At 41.3% G+C, this 15,102-nt stretch overlaps 1 protein-coding gene across 7 annotated transcripts in view; it reads left to right on the forward strand.

Moving 5' to 3' along the window:
- GK (glycerol kinase) overlaps positions 1-15,102 on the forward strand; it is a 68,973-nt gene that overhangs the window by 40,431 nt on the left and 13,440 nt on the right. For all 7 annotated transcript variants that reach the window (XM_045298654.1, XM_045298658.1, XM_045298656.1 and 4 more), the window contains 4 exons: positions 1,545-1,580; positions 1,955-2,022; positions 11,526-11,568; positions 12,087-12,167. In XM_045298654.1, coding sequence (XP_045154589.1) covers positions 1,545-1,580; positions 1,955-2,022; positions 11,526-11,568; positions 12,087-12,167 — 228 coding nt within the window. The remainder of the gene's footprint in view (positions 1-1,544; positions 1,581-1,954; positions 2,023-11,525; positions 11,569-12,086; positions 12,168-15,102) is intronic.

The following is a 15,102-nucleotide window of genomic DNA, read 5'->3' on the forward strand; positions in this document are numbered from 1 at the left end:
TTTTAAGTTTTCCAGAAGACTGAGAGTATGTTGCTAAAAATAATTGCGCGCGCGCACAGACACACACACACACACACACACACACACAACTAAGGCAATTCCTAGAATCTGAAATTCTCACGTTTTCCATTTGTAAAGTATAGCCGTGGTGTGTTTTGAATTCATACTAGGGAAATAAGAGACCGTTTTCCAATGCATGAAACATCTATCTTAAATGGTAGCTCAACCCACCTTGTCGACCAGCTCAGTTGGAAATGCACTGTCACTTTTTCTGCATGCTTCACCAGAGGAGGCTCCAAAGAATTCCCCAGAGGCCCCTCCCAACGAAGAAATAAAGGATGCCTGAACCTGCCTGAATGCTCAGAGTATGTCCTGTCCCAAAAGTACAAGCAAGGACTTCCTTTTTTAGTATTCAAATATACTCTTGGTTTCCTATGAAGCCACCTTAAGACCTTAAAGCTTTTGATTAAATTGGCCCTTCACTTATTATCCCGATTCAAATATCCAAAGACTATACCCTAAGCAAAAGTGGTAGGCCTTACATTAACCTCAAAGCATGAAAGCAAGAAAATCATATCAGATAGCATAGAGGGGTATTTTCTGTTTCATAAAAGCTTTCCCCATATTTGTTCTCATTTCCTTCTCATTCTAACCATGGGAAGTGGATTTTATTTTTACCCTCTTTTTAGCAGACAGGGAGCCCGGACCTCCCAGGGGCTGGGACACTTGCCCACATAGTCAGACTGAAGGATCAGTCTCAACTTTCTGTTGTTCAGTACTCTTTCTTTCTTTAGAGATCATGTTCTTCCCTCTAATTCTGGAGTAGCAGTAAAAATTGTGTGTTTGTGTATTTTTTAAAAGTATGGTAAAGTACACAATCTACCACTGAAAACTTTTCTTTGTAGTGTGCTGGCCATACTTGAGCAAAAAGCAAAAACCACTATTCATAACATAAATGAACTCTTGCTTATTTAACCGTGAAGAATTCTCCTCACGTATGTGAAGGTCAAATCATATCTAATACCTGAACGCTCCTGGGTTTCTTTCTTGTTTGTCTTAAGAGCAGTCTGAGTAAGAAAGGAGTATTGTTAAAAACGAAGCTTTCCAAAAGAAAGACATTACAGGCTAGTTTGACACCTCTGTCCCTCTTAAAAGGATGCATTTGTCATTTGACAATGGCAACAAGGCACTCATGAACTCCAGCGATCTAGTAGCCCAGCTCCCATTTTGTAGATGCACCAATGGGGAGGGTCCCACAGCCAGCTCTGGGTCTTGCTACTAGTTCACAGCTGAACCAGGGGGAAAGCCCAGGCCTCCTGACCCCATCGCCCCTTAGTCTCCTTTTTTTTCTGTCATGTCATGTCTCTTCTTGGAGCTCTAGAAATACTTCTATATCTGTACCACTCATGTAGTTAAATAGCTTGCTTTGCCTTGTCTGCCCACATGCCAGAGCATGTTGCTATGTGTGTTGATTCATGTTGCTGCTATGTTAATGAGGCCAGCAGTTTGCTATTATTCATAATGTTTGTTTTTAATTTCATTAGAAAGCTGGAGCCTTGGAAGGTGTGCCTATATCTGGGGTAAGTTTACTCACCACACGTTGCCTTGCCAATCCCAACCCCTCCTCCTATATCTTAGATAATCAGCTCTTTCCTAAAAAATAGAAGACATGTAACAGCAGGAAAATTGCCTCATTCTAATTCTTCCATGACACAATGTGGGCCATTAAGAATCTTGAATAATTTCATGAATTATTCCTCTTCACGCTCCCTCTCCACACCTGATATCTTATGGGAATATTAAACCAATGGGAAAGTAGCAAAATGAAAGTAATGCAAGAAACAAACAGTGTGTTCCTTGCTAACTATAAAGGGAAAAGCAGTCATCTGACTAGACTACTTCAGGAATGTATACTGCTGTTTCAGTCTGTGTTTATTGTCATTTATCCTTTCAGTGCTTGGGGGACCAGTCTGCTGCATTAGTAGGACAAATGTGCTTTCAGGATGGTCAAGCCAAGAACACGTGAGTTTTAAGAAGTAGACCTGAAAACCAATACCTAACAGGAATGATGGTTCACTTGTTCTGACCATTTGGTTCTTTGGATGTGGAAATGCAGCTGAAGGCCTTCCAGACTAAAACTCATCCACTTAGTGCATCCAGTCTAGATATACAATTTGTTATCACTTGTTTTCCTTAAGCTGTAAATAAGATACATGATGCCATGTGTACAGGTATTGCAGAATCTTATGAAAACTGCCTTCATTTCCTAGTGCTGTTGTAACAAATAGCACAAGTTGGGTGGCTTTAAAGGAGAGAAATTTCTTTTCTCCCAATTCAGGAGGCTACTACTAGCCATTGTCGTTGAGTCAATGCTGACTCATAACCAACAATATAAGACAGGGTAGAACTGCCCCATAGGGTTTCCAATGCTATAATTTTCAGGGAAGCAGACTGCTAAATCTTTTGCCCTCCAAGTGGCTGGTGGGTTCATACCTTTTCAGTTAGCAGTCAGGCACTTAAAGACAGTGCCATCAGGACTCCTTCAAGAGGCGGAACCCCAAATCCCAAACCAAACCCATTGTCATTAAGTCATAAAAACCTCTATGGGCTTTCCAAGGTGCTGAATCTTTAGAGGAGCCTCATCTTTCTCTGGAAGAGCAGTTGTGGGTTTAAAATGGTGACCTTGAGCAAGTTCGCATTCCAATGCTTATCTGCTTATCAGACAGTGGAGCTTCAGCTCTTGGGGAAGTCTCTGCCACTGGACTCCAGAACAGTGGTTATCAACCTGTGGGTCAAGAACCCTTTGGAGGTTGAATGACCTTCTCACAGGAGTCGTCTAAGAACATTGGAAGACGCATATTTCTGATGGTTAGAGGTCACCACACCATGGGGAACTGTATTAAAAGGTTGCAGTAATTGGAAGATTGAGAACCACTGCTCTAGAGGAAGATCTTTATCTTTCTTAGCTTCTATGGCCTTTGACAATCCACTTTTCTCCATTTGTGCTGTCTCGTCTGTTCTGCTCTGCTGATTATCCCCTACTGATCAGGCTTAGGACACACCACATACTCATATGCCATCATTAACATAACAAAATTCTATTCTCAGGTATAAGGAGACAGACTTCATTTACTTTTGAATCAATTTTTCCATGAATTTTTTTTGTGAGGATCCCAGCACATAAATTGACAGGCTACAAATTCAGTCTTTAACAACGACCTTCATTAGTAGAATTCAGTGCCCTTTTCCTTTCCAGAAACTACACTTTGGCTTTAAAGTATCAATGAACCAAACACTATGCCATCTAGTCTATTCTGACTCATAGCAACTCTAGAGAGCAGTCCAACTGCCCATTAGGGTTTCTGAGACTGTGAACTTCATCTTTCTCTTGAGGAGAGGATGGCAGGTTTGAACCCACAACCTTGCAGTTAAATCACTGTGTCACCAGGGCTCTGTAGTGGGCTAGTCATTGGGCTGTTAACCACAAGGTCAGCAGTTGAAAACCACCAGCCAGCTCTGCAGGATAAAGATGAGGCTTTCTACTCTGTAAAAACGTACAGTGTCGGAAACCCATGGGGCAGTTCCACTTTGGCCTAAAGGGTTGCTGTGCATTGGAATTGATTTGATGGCAGTGAGTTTGGTTTTTGTGGGAGAAGAAGTGGGATAGAGCCATAATTTAAATGACAGCTTTCAGTGTATTACTTCTTCTTTCTATAGTTATGAGGAGTCCGGTGGCAGAGTGGGTTATACATTGGGCTGCTAACTATATGATCAGCAGTTCGAAACACCAACCACTCCACAGGAGAAAGGTGAGGCTTTCTACTCCTGTGAAGATTGACAGTCTTGGAAACCCACTGGGGACCACTTCTACTCTGTCCTGTAGGATCTCTAGGAGTTGGAATTGACTAGATGGAGTCAGTTTGGTTTAATTTACTATAATTATAGTCATTTTTATGGAATTTTCAGTGTTAGTTTCCTGGTACTGTGCTTTCTACCCATTATCTGAGTTTTTTCCTTGGCAAGGAGAAATAATGATGGAAATAGAAATTTGCTGGATCTTTCCACTAACTCTATTTCCTTATTATTCAAAAGTATGGATCCTGTGACAAGCCTCCTATTTCAGAGTAATATGATCAGTCCTACTTTTCAATGTCAAAAACATGCTCTCTCAGAAAGGTTGTGACTTTCCTAAAATTATAGCATTGTTAGAATCAGAGCCAAATCTCAAATCTCCTCCTTCTGACTCAATCCGGAGCTCTTTGTACTGCAGCATGAAGCACACTTAGGAAGCCTGTTAGACATTTTAAAAACCCCTACTGATTACATGTATTGATGAACAGCAGTAAATGCTTTTAAAAATTTAAGGTATACAAATCCAGCTAGACCAGAGCATGTACACAGGTACAAATAAAAGCTGGAAACACAGGGAACCCAGGACAGACAAACCCCTCAGGACCAATAATGAGAGAAGCGATACCAGGAGGGGAAGGGGAAGGTGGGGGTGCGGGGAAGGAAGAACTGTCACAATGATCTATATATAAATCCTTCCCTGGGGGACAGACAACAGAAAAGTAGATGGAGGGAGACAGTGGTCAGTGTAAGACATGAAAAATAACAATTTATAAATTATCAAGGGTTTGGGAGGGAGGGAGGAAAAAGAATGAGGAGCTGATACCAAGGGCTCAAGTAGAAAGAAAATGTTTTGAAAATGGTGATGGAAACAAATATACAAATGTGCTTGACACAATGGATGGATGTATGGATTGTGTTAAGAGCTGTATGATCCCCTAATAAAATGATTTAAAAATTGAAGGTAATACTTATAAATGATAACACAAGCTCAGCAAATGGATATTGAATGACAGGCAATAAATACACTATGTGCTCCAAACACATTACCTCATTTAATCCTCAAAGCGGTTCCAAAATCCCCAAGTTTAAAAGGAAGAAACAGAGAACTAAGGTAATACATTCAGATAATATCATACAGCTAGTATGTTAGACCAGGGTGACTAGGGAAACAAATCAAGTGATACTCATGCATGTGTAAGAAAGAACTTTTTAAAAAATATATCATTTTATTGGGGGCTCATACAACTCTTATCACAATCCATCCAGACATCCATTGTGTAAAGCACATTTGTACATGCATTGCCCTCATCATTCTCAAAGCCTTTGCTCCTCATTTCTTCTCCTCCCTCCCCGCTCCCCACTCCCTCATGAACCCTTGATAATTTATAAATTATTATTTTGTCATGTCTTACACTTATATCAAGAAGTAGTTGTGTATCAAGAAAACATCCCAGTACAATTCGATAAGTTCAGTACTAGTCCACAAATCCCTCTTCAGACTAAAGCAGTCAGAGCAGTGCTGCAGAAGGCAGGATGATCACAGGTTGGTGGGTACCGAGTCCTGTGGAACCAATGCGGTAGACACATCACAGTGCTCTGGTTGCAACCAAGGTCCACCAGCAGGAAGGTAAAGGCAGGAGGGGTTGGGGAGTCCCAGGGCCCTCCTTATGAGAAGGCCACACCCACAAGCAGGCACCATCAGGCTGGGACTTGATTGACAGGTTGAATACCACCCACATGTTTATATATCTTCAAGTTGACAGGAACTTATGTAACTACCACAGCTAGTAAGCAGCAGAAGCAATAGTCACATCCAGATCCATCTCATTCCTCAGCCAGCATTCTTAATACTGTACTGTCCCCTGTGTGGAAAAGAGTTGCTTAGACTTGGCAGGGGGCTGTCTACATTCCTTCCTGGAAAAACTCCCGAATTCTCTCATCAATCCTCACTTCCGGTGATTCAGCTCTTCTTTTGTGAAGAATGCAATGGCTACCATATTTAGATGGTGAGCAGCCGTCTGAGTATGACATAGTCTGTGTGCGAGTTTTCTTGGAAGAGGAGATATGAAAATTCTTTGCAGGTTATGGTAACCTGAGGTTACTAGCAGGAGAATTTTAGTCAGCATGTGTTTGGAAATACATTCTTTGAATCCTAGGTTCCAGGCAGATGAATCAGGATTCAAGAGAACTAAGAGAGAAAAGTAAACTATTTTCACCCTTGTTTTGTCCTCAGCTAGGAAAACAAACACGAGTAAATCAGATATCATCTATACATGTTTGTTGCCTAGCCCATAATACAGCAAATGGTAGGCACTTCATTTCCTCTTTTCCCTACTCCCCTGTCCCTAAGCATTAGCAGCCCAGTCCTTGAATTAGGGAGTGCTTGTTGAGTACATCTGCAGCAACCGCAGATTAAAACAAAAAACTAAGCTCACTGCCATCAGGTCGATACGGACTCAGCAACACAATAGGACAGGGTAGAACTGCCCTGTGAGTTTCTAAGACTAACTCTTACGGGAGTAGAAATTCCCATCTTAAGAGTGGCTGGTGGTTTCAAACTGCGGACTGGTAATTTACAACTACACAGGGGAATAGCAAAAAATATGAGTGGAAAACCTGGGAGAAAACTTCAAAAGGTTTGTGGGGAAAATGGAATTGAAGAAGGATGACATTTTTCCCCACAACTTTTTGTAGCTCTACCCTGTTATATTTAGGGGAAGCAGGAGACATGGGGATAGAGAGCAGGAGAAGTAGGAGAATGCGGTTATTCAGTAAGTGTAGAAATCGAAAGTAAAGATACATAAGAGGGAGGCATAGTAAAGTCAAGGAGACGGAGAACTTGAAAACAGAATATTGGACGTTTAAAATGAGTACTTCATTGGTAATTCCCAAAATGAAATTATATTACAGTGAACCCTCGCCACTTCGCGCTTTGACTTCCGCGGCTTCACTCTATCGCGGTTTTTGCGTAACAGCGCATGCTCTGTCATTACTGCCACTGATTGGCTCATACTGTACACGCTTGATGCCATAAATAATATAATAACTAATAAATGATAATTGTAACGTCCAAAATGTTTTACTGTATTTTCCCTTTTTTGTTTAATAAATTGGGTAATACGAGTGTAATGGTGACTAAAGGGTGTTTTTTCATGTCCTCTATGCTCTAACTACAAAAATATTTGATTTACAAATAAGGAATCCTACTTCGCGGAATTTCATTTATCACGGTAGGGTCTAGAACCGATTAACCGCGATAAACGAGGTAGTTTCCCAGGACAGCTGTCACAAAATATTACAAACTAGATGGCTTATAAAATAGAAATTCATTGTCCTATCATTTTGGAGGGTAGGAGTCTGAAAACAGGATATCAATCATGTTGATTCCTTCGTAGGGCTCTGTATTAGTCTAGGTACTTTGGAGAAACAAATCCACAGCAACTCATATATAAGAGAGACTTTTATGTAAAGAAAAGGTGCATCACGAAGACATCCCAACCCAATGCTGCCTAAGCCCACAAGTCCAACATTAACCCATTAACCCATCACCAGTCCACAAAGTCTTCCACCTCACAAAACAGAGGCAATGGCGCCGACTGCAGGAGGAAAGCTGAGTCAGTGAATAAATAAGCATCTCAGCACTAGCAGAGGTCTCCACACAGTTGCTCCAGCACCCAGGGCTGCATCGGGATAGATCCATGCGGCTTCTCCTTGGGGATGTCTTGTAGGAAGTCAATCTTGCAAGCTGAAGCAGGGAACTGCTAAGGCAGCTGCACCCTGGTGTGCCCATCACAAAGCAAGAGACCCGAGAACTAGAAAGGCGAGGCTCACCACCCATTTATCCCTCCGCCTTTCAATTAGCCCCACATGTGATTATTGGCCAGGCTGGTACAATTAACTAACTCAGGCTCTGTCAGGGAATCTGTCTCTCTTAGCTTCTGGTGCCGGCCAGTGATCCTTGGCTTGTAGAAGCATCTCTGAATGACCATCATCTCGCTTTCTCTGTGTAGCTTTTTTTTTTAATATAAGCACATCAATTGCAGAAGAGTAGAACCCATCCCACTCCAGTGTGACCTCATGTTAATCTAACTGATAACATCTTCAAAGACCCAGTTGCCAAACAAGGCCATCACTTTTCACAGCTGGACATTAGTATATTTTTTGAGGAGGACACACAATTCAACCCATAACAAGAGTTGAAGTGGTGTGTTCAAAATGGAGGGCAGTTTCCAAATGGTTCAAAAAGAGTTAACAGGTGAATAGAATCTAGAAACAGCAAGACTGAAGATGCTTTCCAAAACTGCAGCCGTCTGGGAATGGTGAGAGCGCTAACCGGTTTGTTAGGGTTTACCAGGGTCACATAGTTTGCTGACTCTTCTGTTTTTCTTTTGAGGTTATGATAAAACCGGAGAAGATTTCTTTTGTGTCTGAACAGAGAAGAGGTGGAAGTTGTAAAATAAAAAGAGGCTAAGCGATAGGCAGAAGGAAGTTCCTAAAACACCTAAGAGAAATTAGAATGGAGAGTTTCCTTAACCTCTCTAGGTAGCCCTTAGCAGGGAGAATATGACAGTTCAGAATTTAATGGGAAGCATATCTCTTGTTCAAGGTCAGGGAATGGCTTATGAGGGATTGTAACTTTACTTTTGATTTTTCTCTCTAGTTCCTAATATAGAATGAATTATGTGAGCATTGCATTTCATTTTTAAGAAAGAGAACCTAAGACAGATGCCTCATCTGCTTTATAATGAGCGATTCACTGAATGGAATAAAGAAGACCTTTCCCCCCTCACAGCTTCACCTGTGCCTCAGCCGCGCCTCATGTTGTGCTCATCTGGAGCACACCCCTCTAGGCTGCTCAACCCTGAACTCATTGTCTTGAAGCCGCCTTTACTTTCTCAAATGTTAAAAAAAAGGAGGCGGAGACAATTCAACATCTGGGATGTTTAAACACAGCGCCTCTTGCAAACGCCATAGGAAGGCGTTGCGAAGGAGGAGGAGCGTTAGTGGCACAGTGGTTAAGCACTCGGCTACTCCCAACCATCAGCCCACTCCCTGGGGGAAAGATGTGGCAGTCGGATTCCGTAAGCATCATAGCCGGTTGGGGCAGTTCTACGTTGTTCTTCTAGGTCACTATGAGTTGGAATGCCACGGAGCATTACGCAACAGGTTTGGTTTGGGTTTGGGGATTTGTGAGGAAAGAACAATATCATTTAAAGAGGGAAATAATTGCCTCTATGCTGCCTTAAAGGAGCCCTGGTGGGTCATGAGTTGGGCTGCTAACCTCAGAGTCAGCCATCCGAAACCAGAGGAAGATGAGGCTTTCTATTCCCATAAAGCTCAACAGTCGTGGAAACCCACAGGGACAGTTCTACTCTGGCCTATAGAGTCACTCACTAGGAGTCAGAATTGCCTCCGTGGCAGTGAGCCTGGGGTTTTCTTAAAGGAGCCATGGTGGCATGGCAGGTTGTATTTTGGGTTGCTAACTGCAAGAGCAGCCATTCAAACCCAGCAGCTGTTCTGAGGGAGAAAGATGAGGCTGGCTGCTCCCATGGAGAGTTACAGCTTTGGAAATCCTACAGCAGTTCTACTCTGTCCAATAGGCTCGCTATGAGTCCGAATCAGCTCTCTGGCATGACTTGAAGTGTTATGGTCTAGCTGTAGCAATGTGAGTCTCTTTGTTCATTGGTGAGACTCGTTAACACAACTCCTCAGGAAGCCCTCAAAGAGACAGATGAACAGAATGGCTTTAACGATGGACTCAAAGGACCTGTCTTAGGCAGTGTTTCATTCTGCTGTATGCAGGGATGCCTTGAACAGGGCTGGCTTGATGGCAACTAACAACAATCACACCACATCAAATACACCATCTCGCTTAAGAATTCATTTTAATTTATTAAGCATTATGAGCCATCACATCAACTTTGCACTTTTAGACTCATGCACAACCCTTCGGTGTACAGGGGTAATGATATAGGAGCTAAATTGGCACAGATTTCTCCTTTTAAAGAAAAGAAGTGAAGCCCAGATCATTAAATTCCATGTTCATGAATATTTATTAAAAGAGAGGAACCAAAAACACAGGATTTTCAGAGATGTGGCATTCAAAAGATGTGATTTATGTGTTTTCATTTGTAAGTGCATTGTGCTCACCTAGCATAGTTTGACAAGTGTCTTTATAAACTTGTATACAGGTAGTGCCCGGTCCACAAACATCAGTAGAAGTATAGCCTGTAGTTATGACCCAACCTCCTGCCCTCAAAAGCTATTACAAGGTACATACACAATGTTGGGAATAAGAAGCAGGCACTACTTTTCAATACACAAAAAAAATTACTGTATTACTATGCTACAGATATTTTAGTATATCTGGAAGTGTTTATTTTTTTTATACATAGAAAGGTAAACTATATACTATATACTGAAACCTTTGAGTAACAAGTTAGATTCAAACTGGACTTTACTGTTCCAATTTACAGACAAATTTGATTTAAAGGCAGATTTAGGAACTGAATTTGTTCATAATCCGGGACTGCCTGTATTCATTAATCCGATGCTGCGTGGATGTGCCGGCTGTTCATCAAGCAGGTAGAGAGAGAGAATATCTGAGCTAATTCTTACTCAGAACAATGGTGCCTGGAGATTGGGGGAGGGGTGTATTGGAAAAAGTTCCCACCATTTCGGCTTGGTTCCACAAGAGAAAGGCAGCTGACAGCCTCCGTTGCCTTTGTGTTGATTGGTGGTGGCTTCTGCTGGCCTCTGTCTGGCAGCACTTGGACTGTGCTCGCTCTCCCTCAGCTGCTGGAATGTCTCCTACTAGAAGGTCACCAGGAGGGTCAGAAGCAAGGTTTAGAGTACAGCAGTCAGGCCTGTGAGAGAAGGAACAGCTAGCTGCCTTTATTATCCCACTCTGCCGACAACAATTTCTCTGTGACCCCTACTGCGAGCAATTTGGGTTGCTTATCTGCCTGACACAAATGAAAACCAACTTAGGATTAGCAAAGTGCCAAACTGTTGGCAGCATGCAAAGCTCAGGCCCATAGGACAGCACAAGAGAACTGCACTTCCTCCATGTCAGTGGATTGCAGGCTGGCTCTGATGATCCCCCCGATGTTCTAATGAATGCTCTATCCCGCAGAAAGAACTGGCAAGGGGGGGGCCTTCCCTTTGAGTGCCGCTACTGTCCCCACATTCCAACTGCACATCCCACATGCCAGACCAAACCTCTCCTCTGTGCTGGGAGCTCGTGTCTTTCCTGGTGTATGACTGTGTCTATCCTAGAGCTTAACACGGCAGTTCCATCCGTAGATGGCTGTTGACCATGGTGTTTCACCCCATGTGGATCATTGGTGGCCACGCCACTGTGACTAAACAGCGATTCGTTGTATTTTCATATTGTTTTGTCAACACCGCCTTAGGCTGTAATGGACTAATCTCAAAATACCTACCATTACCTACCTTTGTTTTCCCCCATTTCCATTATGAGAAGTGCATTTTCTTCTATATTGCTCTCTGAAAGGTGCTCGTTCACTTTTTTTAACACTTTAATCTAGTGACTTTTTTTGCACTCAGTTAAATGTCAGCTTAGATAATTTCTCTTCCTAGTGTCTCATACTTTGCAATAATAAAATTGCCAATACTGTTCATTCTCTCCACGTCTCCCCCGCCAACTCTAGGTATGGAACAGGCTGTTTCTTACTTTGCAATACAGGCCACAAGGTTAGTTGGTGGGGGTGATGTTTGTTCAATCAAAAAATGACTAAAAATCCTCTTTAAGTTCATATATGTGATGCTTGAGCATAATCTGCTGTCAAGTGACTTTTGATTTGTCAGCTTTTATCTAACCTTTCTTTGTTCTGGGGTCAAGTTAATGGCAACTACCAATATCCGTAGCCTTTAATGTAGAACTTGATAACAGCCACCGATAGGGTCCTAATAAGAACCATTTCAAGTTCCTCAGATTTTCTATTTGTGTTTTTAGTTATATTAATGGGAAATCCAGACTGGGACATTGTCAGATTCTTAATTCAATTTGAATTTAGAAGGAGGAATAGACTTTGCACCATTTAATTGTTTTCTTTTTAATAAAATTACTTGTGATGTTGACTCTTAGGGTTATTGGTCATTTATCCTTAAAACTGGCATATTTAAGAAATCATTTTGTATCTAGGTGATTTTAGCTTATAAGATTGTTTCTTATTTTCTCAAACACTGACCTTTCTTTCTGTTCTGTACAGTGTGTATTTTCTGAACACGGCCTTCTGACAACGGTGGCTTACAAACTAGGCAGAGACAAGCCGGTTTATTATGCATTAGAAGTAAGTTCTTTAAAATCAGTGTGGGTGATATGATGCACCTTCAAAACCTATGATATATCCGAGTGTTTTTCAGGACCTTTTCTTGTTATGAACCATGGACTCCCAGCAGACCTTGACTTTTCTCAGCTCTTACACCAGCTACTCATGTAAACTTGAACATTTGACTTGAGCACTCTTGACTTAATATTTAAGATTCCGTCCAGCTTGAGAATTTGGTGGTTTTATAACAGAATGCTCCGGTGTTCCAAAGAACACTAGTGGACCACAAAGGCCAAGCAGCTCTCTTCATTTGTCTTTGTCTCCCCGCAAGAATGCATCTTGCTGTCACATTTTGGTGTGGGAAAGAAAATGAGGCAATCCATGCAGTTTACTGCCAGAAGCATTTGTTTTAAACACATTTGTAAATGTTAGTAGGAATGACATTAGTTTATGTTTGTAGGGTATGGTCAGCTTATATTCTGCTTATAATTCCACAATCTTTGGAAACATTTATAAAGTCAAAGACATGACACTCTTTTAATAAAATCAAGTACATTTCTTCTAAGTGCTGTATAGTTTGTTTTGAAATGAGTTCTTTGCAATGTGCATGTATAAAATGGCTTTGAAAGCATATTGAGCCCTATTTCCTGGTGTCTGTTAATAATCTGGGAATTTTTTAGGCTTCTGTGTATGGTTAAAACATTTTATAAATGGCTATGCCTAGTACACGAGGAATATTTGTTCATTTGTTGTTTTTATTTCCCTAAGCTCTTTCATTCCTCCCCTAACTAACCCCTTTTCTGTAAGTAGAAGAATTATGATAAACTTGTTCTGTGTATTAAAGCATTGACACGCTTCCCTAGACCTACAATCCTATGGCCTCTCTCCTTCCCTTTCCTCCCTTGTGAAAGGGACTGCGCACATTGACTGTAGATTTGAGAAGTGTTTCCTAGAATAATAAAGACCAAGTTGTCCTCCTTTTCTCTTAGGACACAACCAGTGGTTTAGAATTAAATATAACTCTAACTCACTCCCATTGAGTTAATACTCATAGTGACCTTACAGGACAGCGAAGAACTGCCCTTGTGAGTTTCCAGGGCTGTAACTCTTTAATAGGAGTAGAAAACCTCATCTTTCTCCCTGGGAGCTGCTGGTGGTTTTGAACTGTCGACTTTGTAGATCGCAGCGCAATGCATAGCCACAGTGTCCCAGGGCTCCTCTAGAATTAGATATAGCAGTTTAGAATTATAGATCCTGAGAGTGTCTCAGGTAGGGGTTACTTGTTCTTAACTTTTCTCCCAATAGGAAAAAGCCTCTTTTGGGGTGTATTTGACTGATATCCCCTCGACATTTGTTTGAAAAAGTAAGCCAAAGAAGTTTGGGAATCCGCGACCTAGATTCTTTTCTGTATTTGAGTCAGCATATATGGTTTTGTCCTGTTGGGGTTTTTTGTTTGTTTGTTTGTTTGTTTTGCTTTTTATATGTTGTTTGTTATCCTAAGTATTTAAGAGCAAGAACAAAAGGGGTAGGGGTTGGGGAAGTATAAACACACCATACTCAGTTGATGTACATCAGCATCTCCCTCTTTTTTATGACCAGGAGAACTTCCTCCCTCACCCTCTCAGGCCCCTGGCATGTGATTCATCTGGGTCTGAAATTCCAATCTCTCTGGGCTCGCATTTTCATTATCTGATAAAGGAATTGGACCACATGATCTTTAAATTGTTCTAGGACTTTAAACTCATTTAACACGAATCAGATTTGCCTCACTCTTTGTCATTGGAATTTGCGTTCTTCGTGATTCAAGAGACTGAAACAAAATAGCAGTTAAACAAACAGGACTTCCCTCTGCCATCTCTGTCTTCCCTAATACACCATCCTCTCCAGACTAGTCTGCTCCCTGCCCTAGTTCATCTTTTTTCCCCTAAACATTATTTCAGCAAACATTTTTTTTCCTTCGGGTGAGCCAAACGTTTAGTTTTCTTAATTTTTCCTGTTTATGGCCTTATTTTCCATCTGGAGTCTTCATTCAAACAGGTGCAGAAAACTTACTGTAGTTACTTTTGAGCAAATGTCATAAAATTCAGTGATTTCCCCAGCCATTTTAATACCTAACCAAGCAAAAGTTCCCTTTCTATCATTCTCTTTATCCCATAGATGAACACCAACATCTGGAATTTTCATACTTTCTAACATGACGTTGAGGAAAAATAACCAAATGATCGTGGTACTTTCACTGTGTTTATCGACTTGAGCAAATTTAGAACTTGGAGCTTCCTAGTTCTTGATTTTGTTGCTAGGATGTCTTTCTTTGACTATCTTACCATGTTTCAGATGAAAGTTACATAGCGAATTAGGTTCCTGGGTTTGGTTTGGCTTCACAAATTGTTCGTTGGTGTTGCTTACAATTTTCACAATGTATCTTCATTCTTTTGAGTTCCTTTATCTAACTGCTTATCTCTTCCTTGCCTTCCCATGCGCCCTTGTGGGATACTTGTCAACCATCTATCTGATTGTTTAAGGAAGGAAGCACATTCTTCCTTCGGTGTTGCTGTTTTATTTTATAAGCCAATCTATTATTTGACTGAAAAGAGACCTCTGGGAGAGGCTTCAGTTCCAAATAACAAAAGGTAACTTAGGTGATAGTTTCAAAGGTTCTTCTAAGTCTTTTATTATATTCACCACCATTTTATAGATGAGAAAATGGAGACTCGGAAAACTTAAGTGATTTGTGTAAAAATCACCTAGCAACGAAGTGCTGGAGCTGGGACTCAATCCTGGCTCCTCTCGGACCTGGATTTCAAATCGTGGCTTCTCTTCCTTTCTGTCGCAGTGTCCACGCCCCGACACTGTTAGTCATCGGAATTAGACCCGAGCAAAAGTAGTGTGGTCTTTCCTGACAACTTTGTGAGTCAGAGTAGCATATACAAGAGGGTTTCAAAAGTTTATGGAAAAA

This window comes from Echinops telfairi, unplaced genomic scaffold (genome assembly GCF_000313985.2).
Source record: "Echinops telfairi isolate 266 unplaced genomic scaffold, ASM31398v2 ScPeMD7_7436;HRSCAF=8474, whole genome shotgun sequence".
Lineage (NCBI taxonomy): Eukaryota > Metazoa > Chordata > Mammalia > Afrosoricida > Tenrecidae > Echinops > Echinops telfairi.